The 25,261-nt window shown below is 45.0% G+C and overlaps 1 protein-coding gene across 1 annotated transcript in view; it reads right to left on the bottom strand.

The window, feature by feature from the left end:
• Positions 1–25,261, bottom strand: part of LOC147430614 (GPI transamidase component PIG-S-like protein) — a 121,242-nt gene that overhangs the window by 5,074 nt on the left and 90,907 nt on the right. The window contains exons 6-9 of the mRNA XM_086493205.1: positions 22,295–22,379; positions 22,121–22,201; positions 21,897–22,030; positions 5,079–5,160 (exon numbers count right to left, since the gene is read on the bottom strand). Of these exons, the coding sequence (XP_086349331.1) occupies positions 5,079–5,160; positions 21,897–22,030; positions 22,121–22,201; positions 22,295–22,379 (382 nt within the window). The remainder of the gene's footprint in view (positions 1–5,078; positions 5,161–21,896; positions 22,031–22,120; positions 22,202–22,294; positions 22,380–25,261) is intronic.

Below are 25,261 nucleotides of genomic sequence, written 5' to 3'. Positions count from 1 at the left end.
TCTTCTCTTTGTTTCAAAGGTACAAAAATCAAATATTATGTTAATAGGTTTATTTGACCTTTAAGTTTACTGAGCAAGTTTTCTTTTATGGTTCATGAAAGAAGTTCTTACATTCAGTAAACCAAGCATATCACTACTAGAAAGTATTGTTTTAACTGTATAATGAATATCAAAAGTTTCATCCATGTTAAGGATACAATGTACAAGGTTTTACTACAAACAATTGTGGGTATGATCTTTTACTTCATGTAATAAAGATAAACCACACCATCTTAATATGGCAAAGAACAAGTAGCAAGCTTATACATTGGAAACTCTTTGAAGTTGAAGATGATGATTGGTTACTCCTTTTCGCAAATGATTATGTATAGTCTTCAAGATTTCTTTTGAAAATAAATGCTAATATATAAACATTGTAGTAAAAGGGCCAAAAGCATTGCAACTCTCTTGAGTTCAAGATCATGATTCTTCGCAAAAGAGTATGTATGTGATCTTCTAAATATTATTCTTGTTCTAGTTTTTTCCTTCAATATGATGGTAAAGGTAAGGCCATTGGTCTCACTATCCTTGCTACAGTTTTTACTCTACTCGCACTTCCGGTCCTTCATTGACATTGAAATCCTTCTGATCTTCAAAAGCTCAATCACTTCATACAATTCCATAAAGCATACTTCCACAACTTGGATTCTATCTCGCATGCTAGAATCCATTATAGCATCAAGAGCAAACATAGTATCTACATGAGAAACTTGTTTAAAGAAACCTAAAATGCATTCACTATTCTCTATAAAACCATTTTCCTTCATGTATTTCTGTACATTATATATATATTGTTGTACACTTCTTTTCATATCCTCAAGCTTTATAAAGCATACTAACCCATGCTCTGGTGAAACCTATAGAAAAAGCTTCTTCTCGCTTTTGGTCAAGTGAGAACCCTTTTTCTTCTTGTACCATTGCAATCCTGCTTTGAAATGGTACACGGCAAAAACCCCTTGTCTCCATATAGTCTTTGAACTCTTTGTTTACCTTTGGTAGAGGATACTCATAAAAACTATCGCGGTTCCTCTCATGATTCACACACACAGTCAAGAACTACACACTCACTTCCCATCTCTACTCTTTATCCTTTGCATAAGTAGAACCATCATCCAGGACCTTTGTTTCCATGCAAATGGTTGTGATGTATGGCTGCCCAAGGATACGAGGGTAGGTAGACATCTCTTGCACAAAAAAAAATTGCTCATCTTTAGCATTACCAATGGTCACTTTCACATTTAGACAAGCCCCATACATGTAAGGTGCAGCGGAAGTGAATGTTGAACTTTGCTCAAGATGAGTGCTCCGAATTGTGCTCAATGTTCCTTTTACTTAGGGAAGGGAGAGCCTTCTGTTCTTTAATGAGAGAGTGCAAGTGATCACAAACAATGGATAAACACTGTGCGTGAAGGTGCTGAGACTGAGAGATAGAGAGAGAAGAATACGACACCAGAGATGTTGTAAAACCCTCCTCCAAGGGCCCTTCTCTCGATGGCGAGAGAAGTCTATTCTCGTACAAGATGCTGATACAATGAGTCTAAACGCTGCGATCTCGAGGTCGACGGCGTGGATGAATCTAATGCTGAAAACAGAATGCTTGAAACGCTGATTTGTTGCTTTGCAAAAACGCTAACTTTGCTGGTACAAAAACGCTGCTGGTCGGAAAAACGCTGAACTTGCAGGCTGAAATCGCTGGTTTGGCTGGCTTGGACAAGCACCAACCTGCTAGTCCTGAATCGCTAACTTGCCTGCTGAAAACGCCAATGTTCCAAGCTGAAAACGCTAGGGTTCCCAAGTTGAAAACGCTAGGGGTTCTGGGGTGAAAGCAAGGAGTTCTTTGCTGAAAACGCCAGGCTGAAGGGGGTTTTGTTCTTGCTGAGAGTGGGAGAGAGAAGCCTGCTGCAATGAATTGCCTGATGCCCTTTCTCCTCCTCTGCCAGATAGTGCTAGCGCTAGGTTGCTTATATATTTCATTAGTCAAATTGCCATACCCAGTTTCCAACAAAAGTCACTTAAAAATAATAAGTGAAAAATGTCAAAAATAGGGAAAATAGGTCTATGCACTGTAAAAATGCTCCCGATGGGTTCTGATGGAAATCTAATGGTCATGTTGTGTGTAACCAGAGGATATGCATCTAATCTAAGTGTCTGGACCTGCAGGAATGCGAACAGACTCACAAAAGTGACAGATCACTTCCTATTCTAGACTGACTTGACTGAACTGAACCCTGGTCATGCTGTAGCTTGTCCACAGACACATAGGGTTGGATGTGTCACGTGACATCCCCTCCTTTTCAAAGTGAGGTACTGGTACCGAACTGTATGGCGTCGAGGGAGATCGCCAATAACATCCGGAATCCTGGAAAGGACTCTTCGTCGGCCCACTGTGATGTGTGGGTCGTGCAGTACTTGAACTTCATAAAGGTCTGCAATGCCTTCTTCTTTGGGCCGCGCCGAAAGAGACACAAAGTCCTGCAAGCAGAGGGTATGCAACTACTCTAGAGTGCCTGGACATGCATGTCCACCATACAGGCTCACAAGGGTGCCAGAATACTTCCTAGGTTGTCCTAAACCCTAGAGATAGGAGTTACAACTTGTCCACATGCACATAGGGTTAGATGTGCACCTTACACCAAGTCCAATAGAATGTTTTTTGTCGGCTACAACAGTCGTATAGGATACTGACTTTATGATCCAGTGAAGAGGGACGTTGTAGTGAGCCACAATGTGCCCTTTGACAAGCATAATCCTTTAGAGGGGGCTTCTGCCCCCGAGTCTTCCACAACCCCTGATTTGCCTATCCTTGGAGATCTTGATGATGATGTTTCTCTTGAGGTCAATGAACCCTCTTCTCTAGTTCCTATCACTTAGGCTTCACAGGAGAATACACCTATCCTTGATGGTGCAGATGACAATGATTCTCACCATGGTGATGATGACGAGGAGAATGTACCAATAGCCCTCTTCACGGGGCAAATTCGACAAGTTATTGAATTGGCGATTGGAGACTTAGCAAGATGCAACTATTTCAGATTTTCCACCAGATTGGCATGATGCCGGTACTACGCGACAATCTCAATGACTTCGGAATGTTGAGACAAATGAACTTTATTGCAAATAAACTATGCCTTGATGTCTTCAATGATAAGGACAGAGACCCTCTTACAATTGAGGAGGCCCTTTCACAAACGAAGCGGAAGTCGGCCATGCAAAAAGAGCTTGATTCCATCAAGAATAATAACACATGGGAGTTGGTTATGCAGCCAGCACAGCGTAAGGTCATTGGTGTCAAATGGGTCTACAAGACCAAGGACAAATCTGATGGTTCTTTGGATAAGCATTGAACATGTCTTGTTGTCAAGGGCTTTTCCCACAAACATGGTGTAGACTACGACGAGACCTTGCACCGACTACGAGAATGGCAACTATTCAAACAGTTTTACTCTTGTAGCCTTTTTTGGTTGGCCCATGATGGATGTAGTGTCGGCTTTCCTCAACTACGACTTAGAGGAGGAGGTGTACGTGGAGCAACCCCCGAGGTTCTTAGCTCCAAATTTTAGTGACAGGGTTTGCAGGTTGTGGAAGGCTCTATATGGCCTAAAGCAAGCCTCTCGACTCCTCGAGAGTGGTACCAAAAGATGGAGTCTTTCTGCCTACGACACTCCTTTTGTCATTCTTCTGCAAACACAAATTTGTATATTTTTGGCAAGGGAGAGAGAATTGGTCTCTCTTATTCTCCTCTATGTGGACAATCTTATGATTATAGGTAGCTATGAGCAACACATCCGCAATAATATGGAGACCTTGGCAAAGGAGTTTGAAATGATGGATCACGGCTTGCTTCACTACTTTCTTGGATTGGAGATATGGCAGAGGGAGGGAGGGTATCTTTCTCTTTCTCTCTTAGTAGCGCTATGTCCAAGAGTTGTTGGAAGCATTTGGTATGACCCAATCCAAATCTATCTCATCTCCTATGGATACCAACCACAATTGTCACAGTATAACCCCTCATATGTGGCAGATGCTACAAAGTATTTGAAGCTCGTCAAATCTCTTATTTGGGTACTCAACATCCGGTTTGATGTCAGTTTCCCGGTGGAATCAATTTTGTTTATATAGAGACCCACCAAGTCACACATGGAGGAGGGTATTCAGACCTTGTGATAGTTGAAGCAATTAAAGTCACCTAGGCGTTTGGTATGCAGCTAGAGCTACAAGACTCCAAGATCATTCTTCGAGGATGGAGTGATTTAAATTGGGGCGGTCATCCAAATGGACAACAGTCGACTACACGTAACACCTTTTCATTTGGCTAGAGTACTAGGTAAAACCTCTCTCTAGCATTTTACTCTCTCCTCTCTCTAGCTTATGTCTCCCCTGTGATCTCTCTCTCATGCGTTTTTGTTCACGATCTCCCTCTCTCTAGTAGAGCTAGGCTTTTTCTTTGCTCCCTCCCCCACTTTTCTATAGGTTACTTTGCAGGTTGTGCTTCCAATGCCTGTGCGGCGGGCAGTCGGCAAGAAGAGGACGTATATGAGGAGATCCGTCAAAGTAGATCCAAGATCCATTGGGTGCGTAGTCCCGAGAGGAGGTTTGCTCACAGCAGCAGACTAGATCATCACCTGGTTCACCCCATTCCGCTGCACTTTTGACAGGGCCGTATTCAGCATTAAAAAAGAAAACTTCTGGTGACATACGTATGTGTACATTAGTGCCTAGCCTCTAAGCAACTGATCAAAGATGCGAGCTGAACAAAAGAAAATTGTGAATACTCTGAGCAACCCACTCTGTAGTGGTCATTCTCCCATTTGATGATGCTATTTTAGTCAATAGTTACCCTTAATATTGCCAATCCTAGTACTACTTCACAATCCTCCCTCTTATTTGGTCAAAGTTATGTACTATTGTTATTCCATGACTCTCTTGTCAATTTGAAAAGAATGGAATATCTTGTCAATTTGAAAAGAATGGAATAAAGGAACCCCCCCCCCCCCCCCCCCGATAGCCCAAAAAACAAAAAAGTTCAGTTGTGAACTCACCAAATGAGAAAGAGATCTGAGTGTGGACGCAAAAGATGCCACATCAGCAGATGCACGCCTTCGGAGCAGAATATCCAGTTCCCTAAATGCCATATTCCAAATTTAACATTTGCAAGCGTAAATAATCTCGAGTTACTACTGCAGTAAAACATCACCTTTTGAACCCTTGGTAAAGAAAACCCAAAATATTTATGCAATTTTAAGCTTTAACCCAAAAGATCATCCATGATGAGCACCAATTAATATGGTTCAAATCAAGCAAATAAAAAACCATATCCAGAGTTCGAGTTTCCCACATCCACGCCTGAAACGGTTGCATTAAATATGTGCCTAGATGAATCTGTCACATTACATGTACATTCCTGGAAAAGACCAGAATTCGCCTATCAAGGAAAGTCCAAGTTGTAAACTCATGCTAGTCATCTCCTTTACCCTCCTTTAACCAGACATAAACGCTCAAGGGTATTTTATTCTTGGTTCATGGGAATCCTACACAAAGACTTGTGATCATATTACAGAGTGCATGGAGGTTAGACTTTTGCAGGCTAAGGAGACTTTTTTCTTGGACAAGAGACTCAATATCATCTCTTTCGCGTGCAAAGAAAGAGGCTGATTTCTAATATTTGAAAAATCCCTCCGAACGCACAAATAGTGCCGGAGGACGACAATGTGGAAACTGGATACAACTAGCCACATCTATAGTAAACTGAAAGGTACGGCAAAAAGCCTCTCCTAAAGAGGATACAAAGTGCCCTGGCAAGTGAAGTAGAAAGAGAGGATGATAGCAGCCTCTAAAAGATAGGCACTCCCACTAAAAGCTTACTCTCCACTTGTCATCAAAACCCTAAACCACCAAAAACCACGAGTGGTGAAAAGGATGAGGACCATCTACAAGAGCTCTAACCTCGGGCATTGCCCGCCAACTTGTAAGATCTGACAACAGAAGGTAATGGATAAACAAAAGGGAGAGAGCAGTCGATGACGAAGATGAAGGAGAAGAGGCAACAGACATTACCAAGAAACTGCAAGAGGATGACACAAGATGAGCAACAAAACACTTCACTGGAAGTGACAAGGAGCTATCAGCAAGGATAGAAACCAGTCCACTTGTTGAAGGTGGCTCAAGAGGACCAACGCTATGCAGGGAACTCCAAGAAGATAGTGAAGGAGGCTCTGATGACAACAACCTGATAGAGCGAAAAGAGAGTAGTGCAGCAAGTCAAGAACAACAAACACGAACATTCCAATGCATGGAACATGGAAATCAAGGACGACAAGGAACACAGTGAAAGAAACAGAAAATAAAGAAATCAATGAAATCCAACGATAAAATACGCTCTAAAAGCACACTTCATTCACACCCACGCTTCACTCACCCACACAAAAGTCAATTTAGAAAGCACGAGGAAAACAAAGCATGCAAAAACCAAGCTCTACACAAGCACGCACGCACACACACAAGCAAAGGATTGCAAGTTGAAAGAAACCAAAAACGAAAAAAAGAAAAAAGGAAAAACAAGAAGGCAAGCAAAAAAAAAGCAAACCCTCCCATCAACTTGGGCCGGAAATTCACTAGGTTGAGCAGCTTTTGTACCTCCACAAACACCAACAATTGCAACTCAATGTAGGGCTGCTTGCAAGGTTCACCACAAGCCCAACTGAAGCAGAACCAGGAAGCCCCTCCAAGTGGTGTCCTCTACAAAGCGCAGAAGAATCCATGAACGCAACCTAATGCTCTGAGTCTCCGAGCACCAAACAAAGTGGTAAGGGCAACAACCAACTATACTGGGGACAAAGCACACTGTAGCATTCATTGCAAGCAAAAGCCACCCAAGCTGGTCAAAAGCCACCCAAATTGCGGGCTACAACGAATAGGACGGAGGGACTCTGTACACATTGCATCAGCACTTTACGCGAGTAGTGTGCGAGTCAACACGTACGGGGAGGTTAGCGAAGGGTGAGCGCATGGATAGCTGAAGGCATGAAGGGGTGTGAGGTTAGGGCTTCGCAGCAGATTCACGCACATAGCTTCATTCGTCACGTCTCTCTCTCTCTCTCTCTCTCTCTCTCTCTCTCTCTCTCTCTCTCTCTCTCTCTCTCTCTCTCGTTCGCGAGTCTGCGTACCACACACTACTAGAATGCTCAGCTTTTGCTCACATCCAAACTTGCTTCCCTCACATTTTCAGCCATGGCTTAGACCCACTTTCCCAGCCACGGTGTGCGCTTTCCATTGTGATTCTCATCACCACGATCTTTGAGCATTGTAGAATCATTGATCAGCCCCACACATAGTACATAGCATGTCTCTTTGATCCCATAGGTCATATTGACGATAATAAAATCTCAATCTCTCTCTAGACTGACTAGAGCTTTTGCGGCCTTGGGAGGCTTGGAGAGGATGTGTACGCAGGTTCAATTCCAGGAAGCTTGGACAAAGTTATGGCCCTTTGATACTTTAGTAGCCTCAGCTATGTTGTATGGGGTGTAGACATGGGGACCTTCTATAGGCCAGGATGGTTGGAGACGTATGAGAGGCCCTTGGTATCTATGATCTCTGGACTGATCAGAGCCAAGGCCTCCGTACCCCGCGCTATCATTCAAGCAAAGCTAGCTTCCCCTCCTATGGAGATTGAGGCGCTTACTAGGTCAGTCTCCCTTGTGCAAAGCTTGTGGAATACTACTAGAGACAGATATGCTAGACTGGCTCTTGAGTCTTCCAGACATTTAGCTCGAAGGGACACTTCATGCTGGTATGCACAGATGACATCATGGTTTCAGACGCATGGCTTCACCATGGACAGGCTGCCCCCTTTCCAATACTCTCTTCATGCACCCTCAATGTCTCTTACACAGGTGGAGATTACTAGACTCAATTGTCAGGACCTCGTCCAGTTGGATACCACGAGGACATGAGTAGAGCCGCCACAGGAGTTGGGCACGAAGATGGCTTTCTATAGAGAGCATCTTCTCCACCTCACAGGAGATGGGTTTGTGATTCGACCTAGCTACATGGAGACACATATGTCTCATGGTTTGCGGTGTGCCATTGGCCAGATACACACATCCTCACATCAGCTGGAGATTGAGACTGGTAGATTCAGAGGGATACCAGCAGGCAGCAGGATATGCCGCTTATGCCAGCTAGAGCCAGAGATAGAGACAGAGCTACATTACATATGTCATTGCACAGTGTACTATGAGATACAGGGCCATTTCCATTGCTTATTCAGAGAGGGTTTCGGTCCTTTCTCTAGGGTCATGACTTATGAGGATCAGAGATGTCTTGGGCTATATCTACTTGAGTTACACAGATATAGAGACACTTTACTGGGGAGAGATAGAGAGAGACAGTCCCATAGACAAATTACAGATTTCTTTTCACTAGATATGGGACAGCCAGAGGAGCAACCATCACTGCAGAGCTCGGCCCACACTCATTCGACCACTACCGGCACTCTTATCGACCAAGCACTGGAGCTATAGAGATCCAGCCGGCCACGATTGAGGAGAGGGGCTACAAAGCATCGACGGAGAGTACAACAAAGGATTCGAGCCATACTCTCTCGACATCCAGAGTGCAGATGAGGATGGATTCTAGTAGTAGTATCTTTGTTCTAGTTCTTTTGTACCCAAACATGGTATTAGATTCACCATTTTGTAGCAGATTGGTCTCATAGGTCATTTTGGCTTTTTGAAGACGTTAATATAACATTTCATTTCAACTAGCATCTTCAGGGTTCTATTGTACTCAGATTTATAGATTTTTTAGAGATATATATATATATATATATATATAGAGAGAGAGAGAGAGAGAGAGAGAGAGAGAGAGAGAGAGAGAGAGAGAGAGAGAGAGAGAGAGAGAGAGAGAGAAATAGCCTATCTAGACGGCTGAATCCACGAAATGAACTCCTTGCAGGGGGTATGAGAGGAGTGCAGATGAACCATTGAGATGGGGAGTAATGCCACTGAATGTGACCTCTGACAAAACTGAAAAACATGTTGTGGAAGTGAGCCCATCGTCTGAGAAAAACAAGACTGCGCTCCCCGGCTGTGCTCAAGGAACCAGCTGCTAAACCCCACTAGCTATGTAGAGTGTGGATAATATCCACCCAAATGTCAGCAAGCATGTTCACAGTAGAAAATGGTGCAACACTTAGAACATGATGGCAACGAGCGCGACACAATTTAATGGCAACTAGCATGCAGAACACCTCATCTCGGAACCAAGGAGCATCATGCACCACATACCCTCTGGGTATCATACTCAAGGTACCCATGAAATACCATGAGGCTGTCAGCATCTAAACTGAATCAGTGGCAGCACCCTAAAGAAACAAATGACTGCTAGGACAATGTATCAAACAAGAGACTGCTCCCCATGTAAGAAAGCCAAACTGGACCCTTTCTCTCGAAAGTAGTAACGCAAGACCTCTCTAAGCAAGGAGTGATGTGAAGCATCCCCAAAAGCAGTGGTTGGGAGTCTCCACAATCCTACCTATACAGCGTATACATAGAGGATCAAAGCCCAACTGACCACTCCAAGAGCCAACTGGAAGACCACCATGAGTAACCAGCCAATGGAAATAAGGAATCTTATGTGCCACTTGCAAAGCCCATAGCACAAACCAAAATTGATATATAAAAGCACGTCGGCGCTCTTCTGGCAGTCAGCGCCAGGGCAGCTCGCGCGCTAGCGCCGGTCGATCTCGACGAGGGAGCGGAGCTCTCAACTAATTTGTTGATGCTATTGTGCGTGTACGCAGTAGCTGAGCTGACTGAGGACGTGGCTCTTGTACGGATTTCCACGTTATGCACTGACAACTGATGGCGTGGCAGGCTGTACGGAATTCCGCAATCTTTGTCATTGGTTGCTTTTAAGTTAACTGCTTTTGGGCATCCCTTGTAAGAATAAATAGACCCAAAGGGGCCTCGCTCTTCAGCACATCTGGACACAGAGTTTGAGAGCAGAGGACCCCTCGGGTGTTGTACTTTGCTCAAGCATTAATAAAAAAATAAATACCGAAAGGGGCGTCAGTTTTTGGGGCCAATACCTCTGGGCATGGAGCTACGCCGGGCCGTGTCGAGTAAAATTGAAATGTGATTTAGAGTTGTGAAGTGTTTTAAGGGATTCTCTCGTGTGTCATGTCACATTTCCGACTTGGGGTGCCCAAGTCCGTAACAGTGGTATCAGAGCACAACCGATTTCTCTTCTACCGGGAAATCCGATCCTCTTACCGCGACCACATGGATTCAAACAACGAATCCCGCAAGAATCAGACGAACCCTCTTGACACTTCGGGAATAGGAGACAGCACGGGAAACTCGAATGGACTAGCAGATCAAGAGCACGGGCTACCTCGGCCTACGGAGTATCAATTGATGGAGATGCAACGTCAACAACAGGTTGATGCTTTTGCAAAGCAGATGCTTCAGTTTGCAAAGGATCCCCAGTATGCCAAATTTTTGACCCGACACCCGATTGATGAGGTGCATTCCCATTGGCAGAAAGCCATCGACTCCCCATTAAAGTCAACCCTCAAGAAACCTCCTGTCCCACGGATGTTTATTGAAGATAAACTTGAGGACGTTGTTGAAAGCCGAGTCAACCAACTGTTGGGGGCAAAGAAGAAGCAACTAAAGAAACGCCACAAGGGAACAAGCTACCCTCGCTATTTGGGCCGAAAATCCTCTTTTGCAAATGCAAGAAAACAGAAAAAGCATGTATGCTTCGAAGGATTGTCCAGTTCGTCCTCATCTTCTTCTGACAACTCGGATAGCTCATCCTCTTCTGACTCGAGTGATGAGGACAGAAAGGGCAAGAAACGACAAAAGAACCAGAGATTGGGAAAGAACACGAAGGCCAAGAAAAGCGGATAGTTTTGATGAGGATTCATCCTCTGAGAGTTCGAACTCCGATGAACATACGTTTTACTCAAAAAGGAAGCACTTTTACAGAGCCAACCGATTTGACTTTCTCAAAGACCAGAGCAAAAAGACCAAGGAATTCAAAGAGGTGGACAGGCAGTAAAGTTTGAAACCTTTTCAGGGTTTCAAGATGCTCCCAAGGCTTTAGCCTTTATCCAACAGTTTGATATAGCATTTTCTGGAGGCCGCTATACAGAGCACTCCAAGATTAGACAGGCAACATCCTTTTTGAAAGGCAATGCACGGACATGGTGGTCCACTCTTTTGTTAAGAAAAGAAGCACCGACAAAGTGGCTGAAGTTTAAGAGACTTTTTATTTCTTCGTGGCTCGCTCAAGAATACGAACAGGACGTGATTACTGACTGGAATCATCTTTGGATGGTCAAGGCAAAAACTTTGGATACTTACTGTGAAAGATTTTGGGATGTTTTTCTACCGGCTTCATGCTTTAAAAAGATCAATTTCAAGCAGCAAATCGAGTGATTCTGTTGTGGATTGCCCAAAGAGATACGAGACTACTGCTTGTTACAGAAATCTCATACAGCAGTTGATGGGACATGCTAAGCAAGGCTTTGCTATGCATTCAGGTAACTTGACTTATCCATCATATGAACCTTCAACAAGTCATAACAGAAGTAGACAACAGATAGATACACGACCTCGACTGACAGAAGAACAGAAAGACGAATATTTCAAAGCGGAAAGTGTTTTGAATGTGGGGAACAAGGACATATTTATGCATGGTGCCCCAAAAAGGCACAAGAATGAGAATGACTAATAGATTGAAAATAGAACTCGGTGAGGAGATACTCGTTTCAGAACAGATATTAGATAGAAAATTACGGATAAACTGGCATTATTTTTGCTTTGTGAATTTATGAATGAATAATTTTGAAGTAGGATTTTTTGAAGATGACTTTGACCTACGTATGAAACTAATGTTTTGTGAAAGATCCTGCTATTTGTGAACAGATAACAGGATCGAGAATGACACGATGATGAATTTGAAGCAATGACAACTCCAGAATGAACCTGAGAATCATGAATTTTGAATCATGATGAGTGATTGAATAGAATCGTTGTGAGCGCGTCAATAGTTCCAGAGGGATGAGATGGCCACACAGCTAGAACTATATGATTGAAACACTCGGTTCAATATGAACTTAGTGTCTGATTGATAGATTGGACCCGAAAATGATTACTCGCACATGACTGTGCTTGAGTGCAGATGAAACGATTGACAAAATGACTGCAGCATTTCGGTCTCGAGAAATCTATGGACATGATCGCAATATGGGATTAGTTAATCCGACATCAATGAGATCCGGTGTGGATCTTGATGCGATAGCTAAATACGTTGCTAGGAATCATGGTCCTAGTGCGTCGGTGCTGAGTCACTGTCATCTTTGTACAAGTTCTAGATTTGTGTCGTTTATGGCTTATGTCTGATTTTGCAGGCGTAATCGAGGGCGATTACAACTCTTTCAAGAGGGGGTATGTCACAAAATGATGACATGGCACTGTTGCCCGCGGACATACAATATGGATGCTGATATGGACAAGCTGTACAGATTTTCGACAATCTGTGCTGACTATTGACGTGGCTGTTGTACGGATTTCCACGTTATGCGTTGATAGCTGCTGACGTGGCAGGCTGTACGGAATTCCGCAATTAGCACTTGCTGCTTTTTGGGGCAGATTTTAGACCAGATGCTTTGTGGGATTGGTTGCTTTTAAGTTAACTGCTTTTGGGGCTCTCTTTTTGGGGCATCCCTTGTAACAATAATAATAGACCCAAAGGGCCTCACTGTCACGTGTACATCTAACCCTATGTGTACGTGGACAAGCTACTTCATGACATGGGTTCAGTTCAGTCCAGTTAGCCTAGCTTAGAAGTGTTCTGGCACTTTTGTGAGTCTGTTCGCTGACCGTGCATGTCCAAACACTTAGAGTAGAGGATATAGAGTAGATGCATATCCTCTGGTTGCACACAGCATTCAAGAGCATTTTACAATGCAAAAAACCTATTTCCCCTATTTTAGCCATTTTTCACTTATTATTTTTAAGTGACTTGGGTAGGGCAATTTTGACTAATCCAGTATATAAGAAAAGCTAGCGCTAGCACTTTCTGGCAGAAGAGGCAGCAGAGACCCAGTGTCTGACAGGCATCTTCTCAGCAAGACCCCAACAAGACCACCTAGCGTTTTTGCAGCAGACATCCCTAGCGTTTTCTGCAGCGCACAGCTAGCGTTTTCATCAAGATCAGCCCCAGCGTTTTACAATTGCAAATCAACCGGCGGTAGCAGATTCGCAGCAGACATCCATAGCATTTTTGCATCAGAAACAACAAATCAACCCTCGCATTTTTGGATCAGTAGAACACCTAACATTTTGCAGATTCCCGGTGACAAAACCTTCAGTTGAACCCGCATTTTCAGTTTTCAGCGTATAGACGCCGCAGAGCAAGTCCTAAACCTCGCAAATCTCACCTTCCCGCAGCAGATCCTCGCCGCACGGTTAGATCAGCCAAGGTTTGTAGATTCAGCCCGGAAAACGCACATTTCAGCAGCTGCATTTTCAGCGCGTCGTCGTCACATCGTCGTCATCACCGTCGTCACCGACATAGAGTCAGAATTCAGCAGATACAAGATTTGCAGATTTCAGCCATTAGCGTTTTCAAATTTCAGCCCGTCTCGTCGTCGTCCTCACCATTGTCCACATCGTCGGTAAGTCCATTGCATTGTAGAGATTTGTGCAATCAATAGTAGACCGCTCTCGCTATAGAGTGGGGCCTTCGGAGGAGGGTTTGACAACATTCTGGTGTCGTATTCTCTTCTCTCTCTATCTCTCAGTCTTAACACCTTCATTCACAGTGTCATTCACTGTGTTTGTGATCATTGCACTCTCACTATAGGAACGGAAGGCTCTCCCTTCTGTAAGTAAAAGGAACCTTGAGCACAGTTCGGAGCACTCATCTTGAGCAAAGTTCAATATTCACTTCCGCTGCACCTTACATTGGTATCAAAGCTTTGGCAGTGTTCTATATCACTCAAGGAAAGAACCACAAGAACCACATAATTTTTTTGCTTGTTGCGGTCGCACGTAACCTGTCACAAAGTGATGATGTGGCTGCCCGAGAGGAAACCCTAACCATGACTGCTGTTGAAGACCCTAAATCTGAAAACCCTAACCCTAAAACCTGCAAACCCTAAAATCTGCCAAAAACCCTAAAACAACAAAAACCCTAACCCTAACCCTAAAAGGGCAGCAGGGCAGAATCCCGGAAATTGCGCAAGCATGATGATGTGGCAGGATCCCGCTTTTTGCGGCGCCAAAAAAGGAGATTTCCGGAAATTTGCGTGGCCAACTTTTTAAACCGGCCTGTGGGGCGGTAGGCTTTGGCTTTCACCCAAAATTCTTTACTTTAGACACACACACAGAGCACTTTGCAAAGAGAATCTGCGATGAGAGTTAACACTTGAATACACACACGGCTCGAAAGCTAGAATGCCTCGAGCACACACCGACAACATGTAGGCCCCAAAATTGGCGCCCCTTTCGGTATTTCTTTATTCTTTGAGAGGGTAAATTGCAAAGTAAGGTCCTCGGAATCCTTTAGCTGTATCACACTAGATACTACCTGATTTGGCCAAATTTCTACAGCAAACAGCCCCAAAACTTGCGCGAAATCAATTCCCCTACTGGATCTCACTTGCATTGGCGTAAACCCTCTGATTCTTGCCCAAAAACAGTAAATTCACCTTGCTGTATTTACTGGTTTTTACCCTGTTTTCAGCCCCAAACAGTCCCCTAGCTGTGCTCTGCCAGTGGGGCACGATTCCCAAGTGTTCTGGCGTCCGTACGGCTGAAAAACAGTCAATTTTCTGTGCATACACAGCGCTGAATTTGCACCTGTACGATGAGGTTATGACCCTCACCGGTGCCTGCTTTGGAGTAGCAGCTAGCTACTCCTGTTCCTGCTCAAGGAGGCTCTTGTCTCAGCACAAAAGCATGAACCCGCACAGCTGTATATCAGTCAAATGAAGAGCCCTCTTGTGGGGCATCACATAACTGCACGTAGGAGAGAGAGAGAGAGAGAGAGAGAGAGAGAGAGAGAGAGAGAGAGAGAGAGAGAGAGAGAGAGAGAGAGAGAGAGCAATGTGTAGTGTGCAGGGCATCACTCCTAGCACCACACTGTACATGAGAGGGAAAGAAAGCACTCCATAGCTCTTAACCTGTGACAGGTTCTCAATGAAGCATCCCCCCAGCATAAATCGAGGCCCCCTCTTCTGTGCTTGACCTGTAATGCATCTGTGAATAAATAGATGCCGAAAGGAGAAGATTTTCATGGCTGCCAAAACCTGCGTATGGCAGCAAAACAGTCTTGTAAACACGCATCTAATGCCTTTCAATGCTGAAAATGAGCTCCTTAGTTCTAGGTAAAGTCATGGGAAGCTCAAAAATGGAGAGAAATGGCTGAAAATCACAGTTATCAGCCTCCATAACTGCTCCAAACAGTCAGTTACGAATTCTATTCTCCCAAACTTGGTAAATTGACCAAAAAGTGCCACTTGGCACTCATGCATGCGATTTCCCGCATTGGGCTTCCCGCTTAAAAATCTCTCAACTGGTGCATCAATTGACTTTGTAGCAGAGTAATAAAATGTTCCCCTGGTCATACCGAAGGTAATGACGCGAACACATTTCACGGCCCAAAATAGCAGTTCCCTAATTTTTAGGAGATGCTTCCGTTGTGCTCCCACTGGTCATCTGACCATCTATCCTCATTGGGACCGCATCCAAAAGTGCAATGTGGCCCAATTGTCGGATACTTATTGTTGGTGATCCCACCTTGACTTTATGGCTTTATTAAGTTCACTTCCTAGTATCCACCAACTTGCTAAGTGCGACGGGGGGAACTATATGATTTTGAACTGAGCCTGGACATCCTCTTACCATACGACTTCCACTGCTGACCCACTTCCCGTCTGCGGATGAACTATTCACATTGACCATACAATGTCCGACCATTTGCATCTTCAAAAAGAGGGTCTCAAAAATTAAACAAAAATCATTGGAAAGAAACCAACAACTAAGGTTAGCAATTGCCACGTCCTCGTGACATACCCCCCTCTTGAAATCGCAAACGTCCTTGATTGCATACCATAAATACATGCCACTGATGATCTTGTGTTGTTAGCACTCTTTTATCATCGCATGTATCCGCAGGAAAGGTTGTAACACATAGATACAAATGACTTAATGAGACCTTCATACTTTTGTCATTTCCATCAATTACACTGAACTCATATGTACATGTGATATGCTAGCTCTATCATTATCCCTCCTTTGTACACATTGGGTTAAGGCATACGTAGGTTGTATCCCAAAGACCTTAAGGTAAAGCTGCAATACATTTGGTGATTCTAACAGTTCATGTTCTCTTATCCATAGGTGGATAGTTCTTGAACTTCACAACATAGCATCTCGCAACTTGTCCCTTAACTTTTTACCTGTGCAAGAGGCTCTTGCCTCTACAAACAAGCATAATTCCACAACACTGTAGCGTACTACCCACGACCAAGTAAGTTCAAATTTCAAGGATGATTACCGATGCGTCAAAGAATCCAAGCAATCGCCTCAGAGAATCGGCAAGCAACGTGTCACCTGGCAGACCCACATCACTCCCGCAGGAGATCTAGTGGCCAATCTACCACCGTGAGACCTCTCCCTATCTCATCTTGGTTCATACTTGCAAACCCTAAAAACGCAACGAAAAATCAGCCCTAATTTGACCACTTTTTGGCAGGGCGAATATGCAGAATTTCATGTCTGTCCTCTGAAGAGGAACCATCTTCAATAATGCCCTTCCCTTTGTCAGTCATAGTGTAATCCCGTGTTCCCGTACTCTGTGTCTTTACCCAAAACAACCGAGGCTCACTTCTTGAGGAAAAGGCGATTGATATCCCGGCAACGGAACCATGAAACCAGCCCGTGGGGCGGTAGGCTTTGGCTTTCACCCAAAATTCTTTACTTTAGACACACACACAGAGCACTTTGCAAAGAGAACCTGCGACAGGAGTTAACACTTGAACACACACACGGCTCGGAAGCTAGAATGCCTCGAGCAGACGCCGACAATCTGTAGGCCCCAAAATTGGCGCCCCTTTCGGTATTTCTTTATTCTTTGAGGTCCTAGGAATCCTTTACCTGTATCACACTAGATACTACCTGATTTGGCCAAATTTCGGCAACATAACAACCCCAAAACTTGCGCGAAATCAATTCCCCTGTTGGATCTCACTTGCACTGGCGTAAACCCTTTGATTCCTGCCCAAAAACAGTAAAATCAGCTTGCTGTATTTACTGGTTTTTACCTTGTTTTCAGCCCCAAACAGTCCCCTAGCTGTCCTCTGCCAGTGGGGCACGATTCCCAAGTGTTCTGGCGTCCGTACGGCTGAAAAACAGTCAATTTTCTGCGCATACACAGCGCTGAATTTGCACCTGTACGATGAGGTTATGACCCTCACCGGTGCCTGCTTTGGAGTAGCAGCTAGCTACCCCTGTTCCTGCTCAAGGAGACTCTTGCCTCAGCACAAAAGCATAAACCCACACAGCTGTACATCAGTCAAATGAAGAGCCCTCTTGTGGGGCATCACATAACTGCACGTAGGGGGGAGAGAGAGAGAGAGCAATGTCTAGTGTGCAGGGCATCACTCCTAGCACCACATTGTACATGAGAGGGAAAGAAAGCACTCCATAGCTCTTAACCTGTGACAGGTTCTCAATGAAGCATCCCCCCAGCATAAATCGAGGCCCCCTCTTCTGCGCTCGACCTGTAACGCATCTGTGAATAAATAGATGCAAAAAGGGGAAGATTTTCGTGGCTGCCAAAACCTGCGTATCGCAGCAAAACAGTCCTGTAAACACGCATCTGATGCCTTCCAATGCTGAAAATGAGCTCCTTGGTTCTAGGTAAAGTTGTGGGAAGCTCAAAAATGGAGGGAAATGGCTGAAAATCACAGTTATCAGCCTCCAAAACTACTCCAAAGAGTCGGTTACGAGTTCTGTTCTCCCAAACTTGGTAAATTGGCCAAAAAGTGCCACTTGGCACTCATGCATGCAATTTCCCACATTGGGCTTTCCGCTTAAAAATCTCTCAACTGGTGCATCAATTGACTTTGCAAAAGAGTAATAAAATGTTCTCGTGGTCATACCGAAGGTAATGACGCGAACACATTTCACGGCCCAAAATAGCAGTTCCCTAATTTTTAGGAGATGCTTCCGTTGGACTCTCACTTGTCATCTGACCATCTATCCTCATTGGGACCGCATCCAAAAGTGCAATGTGGCCCAATTGTCAGATACTTTCTGTTGGTGATCCCACCTTGACTTTATGCCCTTATTGAGTTCACTTCCTAGTATCCACCAACTTGCTAAGTGCGACGAGGAGACCTACATGATTTTGAATTGAGCCTGGACATCCTCTTACTATACAAATTCTAGTGCCGACCCACTTCCCATCTACGGATGAAACTACCGTTCAGATTGGCCATACAATGTCCGACCATTTGCAACTTCAAAAAGAGGGTCTCAAAAATTAAACAAAAATCATTGGAAGAAACCAACAACTAAGGTTAGCAATTGCCACGTCCTCGTGACAGCTTTTTACTCTACGCGAATTATGAGAGAGAGAGAGAGAGAGAGAGAGAGAGAGAGAGAGAATCTCTTGCTTTATTTTCTAAAGCTCAAGAGAGCTTGAGAGAGGAAAAGAGCCTTTGCTTTTCGGGGCACTGCTTTTGGCATCCCTTGTAAATAACTATGTGGATTGGGCTCCCACTCTGCAGAGCATCTGGACGCAGAGTCTGAGAGTGAGACCCGATCCACTCTTGTATTTTGAACTGATTAAGACATAAACCGAAAGGGGCGCCAGTCTTTGGGGCCAATATCTCCGGGCACGGAACTCCTTCGGGCCAGTGCAAATCTATTGTGAACTATGAACTGTTTTGAAGTGGTTATTTGGTGCTATTGTGATTGATTCTTGACTTGGAGTGTCCAAGTTTGTTACAGTGGTATCAGAGCACGGCCGATTTCTGTTCTACGGGAAATCCGATCCCAAGTTTTTTTCCACGGCACCTATAGCTTCACGCAAGGATCAGTCGACTCCCTCTGCATCCGGAGTTGCGGGCAGGGATCACAACGAAGATTCCGTCACAGAGTATGGCCCGCCTCGGCCTACTCAGGCGGAGCAACGAGAGATAAAGCGTCGTCAATTGCTCGGCGATGCAACAAAGATGATGCTCAGTTTTGCGAGGGACCCAAAATTGGTAAAATATATGAGCGAGACTTCTTTTCAGGAAGTGCACGAGCAGTGGCAGCAAACCACAACACCACCCCCGAAACCCGCTCTCAAGAAACCTTCTGCTCACGAGCAATATTCAGAGAAGGAATTAGAAGAGGTGGCTAATGCACGGATTGCTCAGCTTTTTGACGCGAAGAACAAAGCTAAAAAGCGCGGCAAAAAGCAGAAGAAAGGCACTGACTTCCCGGGATATTTGGGTCGTCAGTCGACATTTGATAAGGCAAAGAAACAGAAGAAGCGTGTTCGATTTGAAGGAGTACCCAGTTCTTCTTCTTCTTCTGATAGCTGTTCTAGCTCTTCAAATTCGAGCGAAGAAGACAGAAAAGGCAAAAAGCGCAGTAAGAAACAACGCTTCGGAAAGGGCAAGAAAAAGGCAAAGAAGTCTAAATCTCGCCCAGTGAGCGACAGTTCTACAGAGGACTCGTCTACAGACAGTTCAGACTCTGATGACGGCAACTTTTATGCGAACAAGAAGAATTTTTATAAAGCCAACCAGTATGACGTTTTGAAAGATAAAAGGAAGAAAGTCCGAGAGTTTAAGGAAGGTGGACAGTCGATCAAATTTGACACTTTTTCAGGATATAAAGATGCTTCGAAGGCTTTCTCTTTTATACAACAGTTTGACATCGCTTTCGCGGGAGGACGCTATTCAGAGCACTCCAAGATTCGGAGAGCTGGCTCTTATTTTAAGGGGAATGCTCGAACTTGGTGGTCCACGCTTCTTTTAAACAAGACTACGCCAGTTAAATGGCTGAAATTTAAGAAGCTTTTTATTTCTTCTTGGCTGACGCAAGAGTATGAAATCGATATACGAGCTGCTTGGAACCATCTACAGATGACCAAGAGAGATACAGTGGATGCTTATTGCGAGAGATTTTGGAGCTCTTTTCTACCCGCCTCTTCATTCAAGAAGGTCTCGTTCAGAGAACAGATTCACCCGTTTACCTTGGGTCTACCTACAGAGATCCGAGATCACTACTTGGAACAGAAGTCAGCTTCTATTCAGGAGTTGATGAGTCATGCGAAGCGGGGTTTTGGCATTCACTCTGGCAGTCTGACCTACCCCACCGATGAGGTAATGACACAACGAGCCAAACATACTTCAGCGAATGAGAGTAGAAAGAGAAAGAGCAACCAAGAAAAGAAGGATGCACGACCCAAGCTTACTCCCGAGGAGAGAGCTCGCTTCATCAGGGAGGGGAAGTGCTTTGGATGCGGGGAACATGGACATATCTCCGGGAAGTGCCCTAACAAGGCACCGAATGAACAAGATGAAGAAAGGCCAGAAAGTTTTAAAGCAGCTGAGAGACGTGGCAGAAAAGGCAGATAAAAAGCAGAACTGGGACCACATGGCGTGGGACCTGAATCGAATCAAATGAATGAAAGTACAAACTTTACCGCTTTTGGGGCAAAGCGAAGGATCAGGAAGCTCTTTTGAAGGAGCCAAGGCCAGCTTCTTTTCACTTGGAATTGGCGGCTGGATTTCGAACTACGCTCAACAGGCTGAGGCCACAGGCGGAGGTAGTTTGAGTGGCACTCGGACGGGATGTTGCCATTACACCGAGCATTGGCAAACTTGTTTGCAATGACAGGGGTGTTCAAGGCACGCGAGCGACATTCTACTCGAAATCCCTTAGTTCCACAAGAACTACGCCATGGTTGACTACTGGGCTGAGAAAGCAACTTTGACAAATGAAGGGCTCAGAGATTGTACTTTACTCATTCTTTTGGGAGAGAACTGAACGATGGATAAAGGTCGAATATGTTTTTGACCTGAAAAAAAGAATGCCAAGATTTTTTCTTTTTATTTTTTTTCTCCACTCTCATGCCGATTGCTTTTTAGAGGGCCTGAAGATCATACCATTGATCTAATACCTGGAAGCACACCACCGAACCGGCCACCTTACCGTGTGAGCCGAGCACAAAACGAAGAGATTATGAACCAAGTGAAAGACCTCTTGGAAAAGGGTCTTGTCCAGCCTAGTACTTCACCGTATTGCTCTCCAGTGTTGTTGGTTTTGAAGAAAGACGGATCTTGGAGAATGTGCATCGATTATAGAGCTCTCAACAAAATCACCATCAAGAACAGATTTCTGATTCCTAGGATCGATGATATACACGACAGATTACAAGGATCCTCGTGCTTTAGCAGGATTGATTTAAAGAGCGGATATCATCAGATCAGAATCGCGCCGGGAGATGTCTACAAGACAGCTTTTCAGACGACTTTTGGGTTATTTGAGTTTTTGGTGATGGCTGTTGGCTTAACCAATGCTCCTGCGTACCAACCTGGAAAGAAGCAATACATAACTCAATCACACACAATCTTGGAAACCTTGAGAATATGCGACCTGAACTTCTAGTTTGTCCAAACTGGAACAATAAGATCATCACCTTTATCATGCATACCTTATACAACAGCTGCACATCATGTCATCGGTGCCCAAAATTAGGTGGACATTTGATAGAGTTAGTCACATTTAGAACCTTTCAATAGAACCAAATCACACATGCCCCAGCAGAAAGCTCACCAGTCAGAGAATGCGGTATTGCTGGCAGGGATACAGAAAATATCTTCTTCTTCATTGTATACTGATGATGCAGCCACCAATCCAAATAAAGCACGTGTCTGTGCAAGAATAACATTCATTACGGGTTCCATATCCTGTTTCGCATTCACAAGAAAAGGAGCAATCAAGATTCTGAGATTAAAGTTGCAACTGCAAAACAATGAACAAATAAATCTCGCGATTACATCTAACGATAGGTGTTGTATTGAGCCATCCAGATTTTTGTTACAGCTCTCAGGATTCAGAATGACAACTCCTCCCCAACCCTGCATAGAAGCCTTCCTATAGATTACATAACAGAGAAACAGACTTGAGGGTGTGTAAATGAACAATAAGTGGCATAGCTAAAAAGATCTTACTGGTGAGGTGAAGCCATTTGTTTCCGACAGGCTGCCATCCTGGCGTTTCAGATGCAATGGGCACTCAGCTGCAGGTGGTATGTAGCTTCACACCAAAACAAGTTTTAAAATCAGAAAGTTCATTGGGAGGAAAACTGAAGATAAAAACACAATGTAAGCTTTCAAGTGCCTCCGTCTTGACCAGAATCCAAACTCATGCGGATGCAATTGACAAAGAGCTCAAGAACACAGAAGGTTTAATGAGAAACCATAGCAAGCTCAATCATCAACACATGATCATTTTAGGAAAAACGCAATAATCTGCATGTATTCCATCAAGGCTACCAACACAGAAAAAGAGGAGGGAAAAAGAGCTCATTTTATGCAATAATTTTCCATCTAGACTTTGACAAAACCTGCTACTCCCAAATGACACATTTTGGTTGCAATCTAAGGCTAAGAATCTTCAGGTTATCAGTAATGCACTTATGGTGGGTATGTGCAGCACTCATGATTGAAAGTTGAACATGCAAGAAAGCTAAATGATTGCAGTGATTGAACACAGCATGATATGGAGGAGAAGGGGCTGGTGACGATGGCAGAGGTGGGAAGGCAGTCTCCATAGCTCAATGTGAGGTAGCTCTAGGCGGATGCCGTGAATTGGAGGTATGTCCGTTGGTAGCGCCAAACCGGCTGAGTAGCTGAAACCTGTGAAACTGCCGGGGAGGCAGGCTATCAAGCTGGTGGGTGTGGTGCTACAACTTGCATAGTTACAAGGAATGGCCATTTTCAGGTCTCCGTTCCCCATTCCCAATCCATTGCATGTTCCAAATCCCCGTTCCGTGTTTCAGACGTGGGTATCCGTAACAAGGAATGGCATTTCGTGCCCATTGCCGTTCCACGTTCCGATTTCCCATTTCGGGTAACTATGGCTGCAGGAGGTGGCGCCTGTAGACGATGAGGAGCCTTCTGCCAACTCTCCGCTACGCCCTGAGGTGGGGGATGTTGTGGCTCAAGACGACAAGGAGGGTAGGAAGGGCAATCTCTCACCATGTGCCCAAACTGATGGGATTTGAGACATTGGTTCGGACGACCAGTAACTACCAACCTTTGTAGACGGACCTGCTCTATAGTGGGATCATGCAGTCGTAATGTATCAAAAAAATGGGTGTCTCCAGGTGCGTAGACCTGTATCCGTGGTGTGCCGATCTTTGTAGCCAGTGAACCTGGTATAACCAAGCCCCACGTAGCCGCTACACCAATAACCGGGAGCGATGGAAAAGAGAGAGTGATTTGAGCCCGAGGATCCGTTGTTGGTGATCAAACTCCTCAACGTCGAAGTCTGGTGTCCAACGCTCTAAAACCAACAGCCAGGTCCCTACAACAATAGGAGAGCCGTTGTGGAGAGACTAGGCACAGCACTCGTCCGAAAGCTGCACCTGAAAGAGGCCACTTCCCAGCATGATGAGCTCCAAGATGCTATCTTGGGAGCCACCGAGGGCAGACTGGAGCCACTCTCAATTGTGCCACGTGAAGGGGAGAGGCCCATCATGCGCCCCCCAACTAGTGTCCGGCCCAGGTAATGTCTAGTGGCCGGCTTAATACTAGCTAGCTCCTCCGTAGTCAAGTCCATAATTACAAGGAATGGCCATTTTGAGGTCTCTGTTCCCCGTTCCCATTCCTCCTTGCCATTCCAAATCCCCATTCCTTGTTTCAAACGAGAGTATCCGTCACAAGGAATGGCATTCCATGTCCATTGCCGTTCCCCGTTCCCCGTTCCGATTTCCTGTTCCGGGTTACTATGGTCCGACTCAAGTCATATGTCCAGATGAAGGGTGTGTGTCACGTGCACACCTAACCCTATGTGTACGTGGACAAGCTACTTCATGACATGGATTCAGTTCAGTTAGATTAGGAAGTGTTCTGGCACCTTTGTGAGTCTGTTCGTAGACCGTGCATGTCTAGACACTTAGAGTACATGCATATCCTCTGGTTGCACACAACATGATCATCAGATTACAGTCAGAACCATCAAGAGCATTTTTACAATGCATAGACCTATTTTCCCTATTTTAGCAATTTTTCACTTAATATATTTTTTTTTTCCGAGAAAAAGATCCTTCTATTAGTTAATGAAAACTACCCATAGGGCTACAACCACCTCTGCAAGAGAGGGCTACAACAAGCATGATGGGGAGACTCTCCCAATGAAAAAACAGCATATATACAATGAGGCTAAATCAAGAGATGGGAGGAGGCAAGAGCCACACAGGTGAACAGTAGTGCCATTTGAGCACCCCCTCGACTATGGTGTAGAAAGGCCCACGGCACCAAAGTCGAAGGAAAGCCTCGCGGCACTCCCGCATGCGGTCGGAGCTGCCCTGTAGTCCCTCAAGCTGTCCTTTGAGAGTATGGATCAGCTCTAGCCAAAAGTCACGAACAGTCTCTGTTGGTGGCACAGGGCGAGCCTCAAAGATGCGGAAACAGCGGGCCCGCCAGATGAACCAAAGTGTCAGGCCACTGATGAGCTCCCAACACTCCTCTCTCTCCCTGCACCACTCCTGTGGAGTAAGCTCTGTAGCAGGCTGGAGTGTAGGTCGCCCCCCCTGCATCACTATCATCCTGCTGGTGGAAGATAGCTCAAACTGAAGTGCCGGGCCCGTGAGGGTGGACCAAGCCGCTGCCCCCCAAGTGTACTGTCGAGCCGTGGAGAGAGCAGGCATCAGCCGAAGAACCCGTAGCCACACCTGCTGGGCCGAGGGACAGTCCCAAAGACAATGACGCTGACTCTCCACCAACTGGTCACAGGCTGCACATGCGGCCGAGAGACCACTATGCACAAGCCAGCTCCCTATTGCTGTGGCTCTGTGTGCAACCAGCCACTAAAACAAAGTGACGTGCCTCGGCTGTCTGGAGTCCCACAGCCTCTGCCAAAAGGTTGCCAAGAACTCGACTGTGAGGCCCTCCTCCTGCCAATGACGTGCTGCA

This window comes from Adiantum capillus-veneris, chromosome 21 (assembly GCF_014529385.1).
Source record: "Adiantum capillus-veneris isolate H3 chromosome 21, ASM1452938v2, whole genome shotgun sequence".
NCBI lineage: Eukaryota > Viridiplantae > Streptophyta > Polypodiopsida > Polypodiales > Pteridaceae > Adiantum > Adiantum capillus-veneris.
This window is presented reverse-complemented; position numbering and strand designations above follow the sequence as displayed.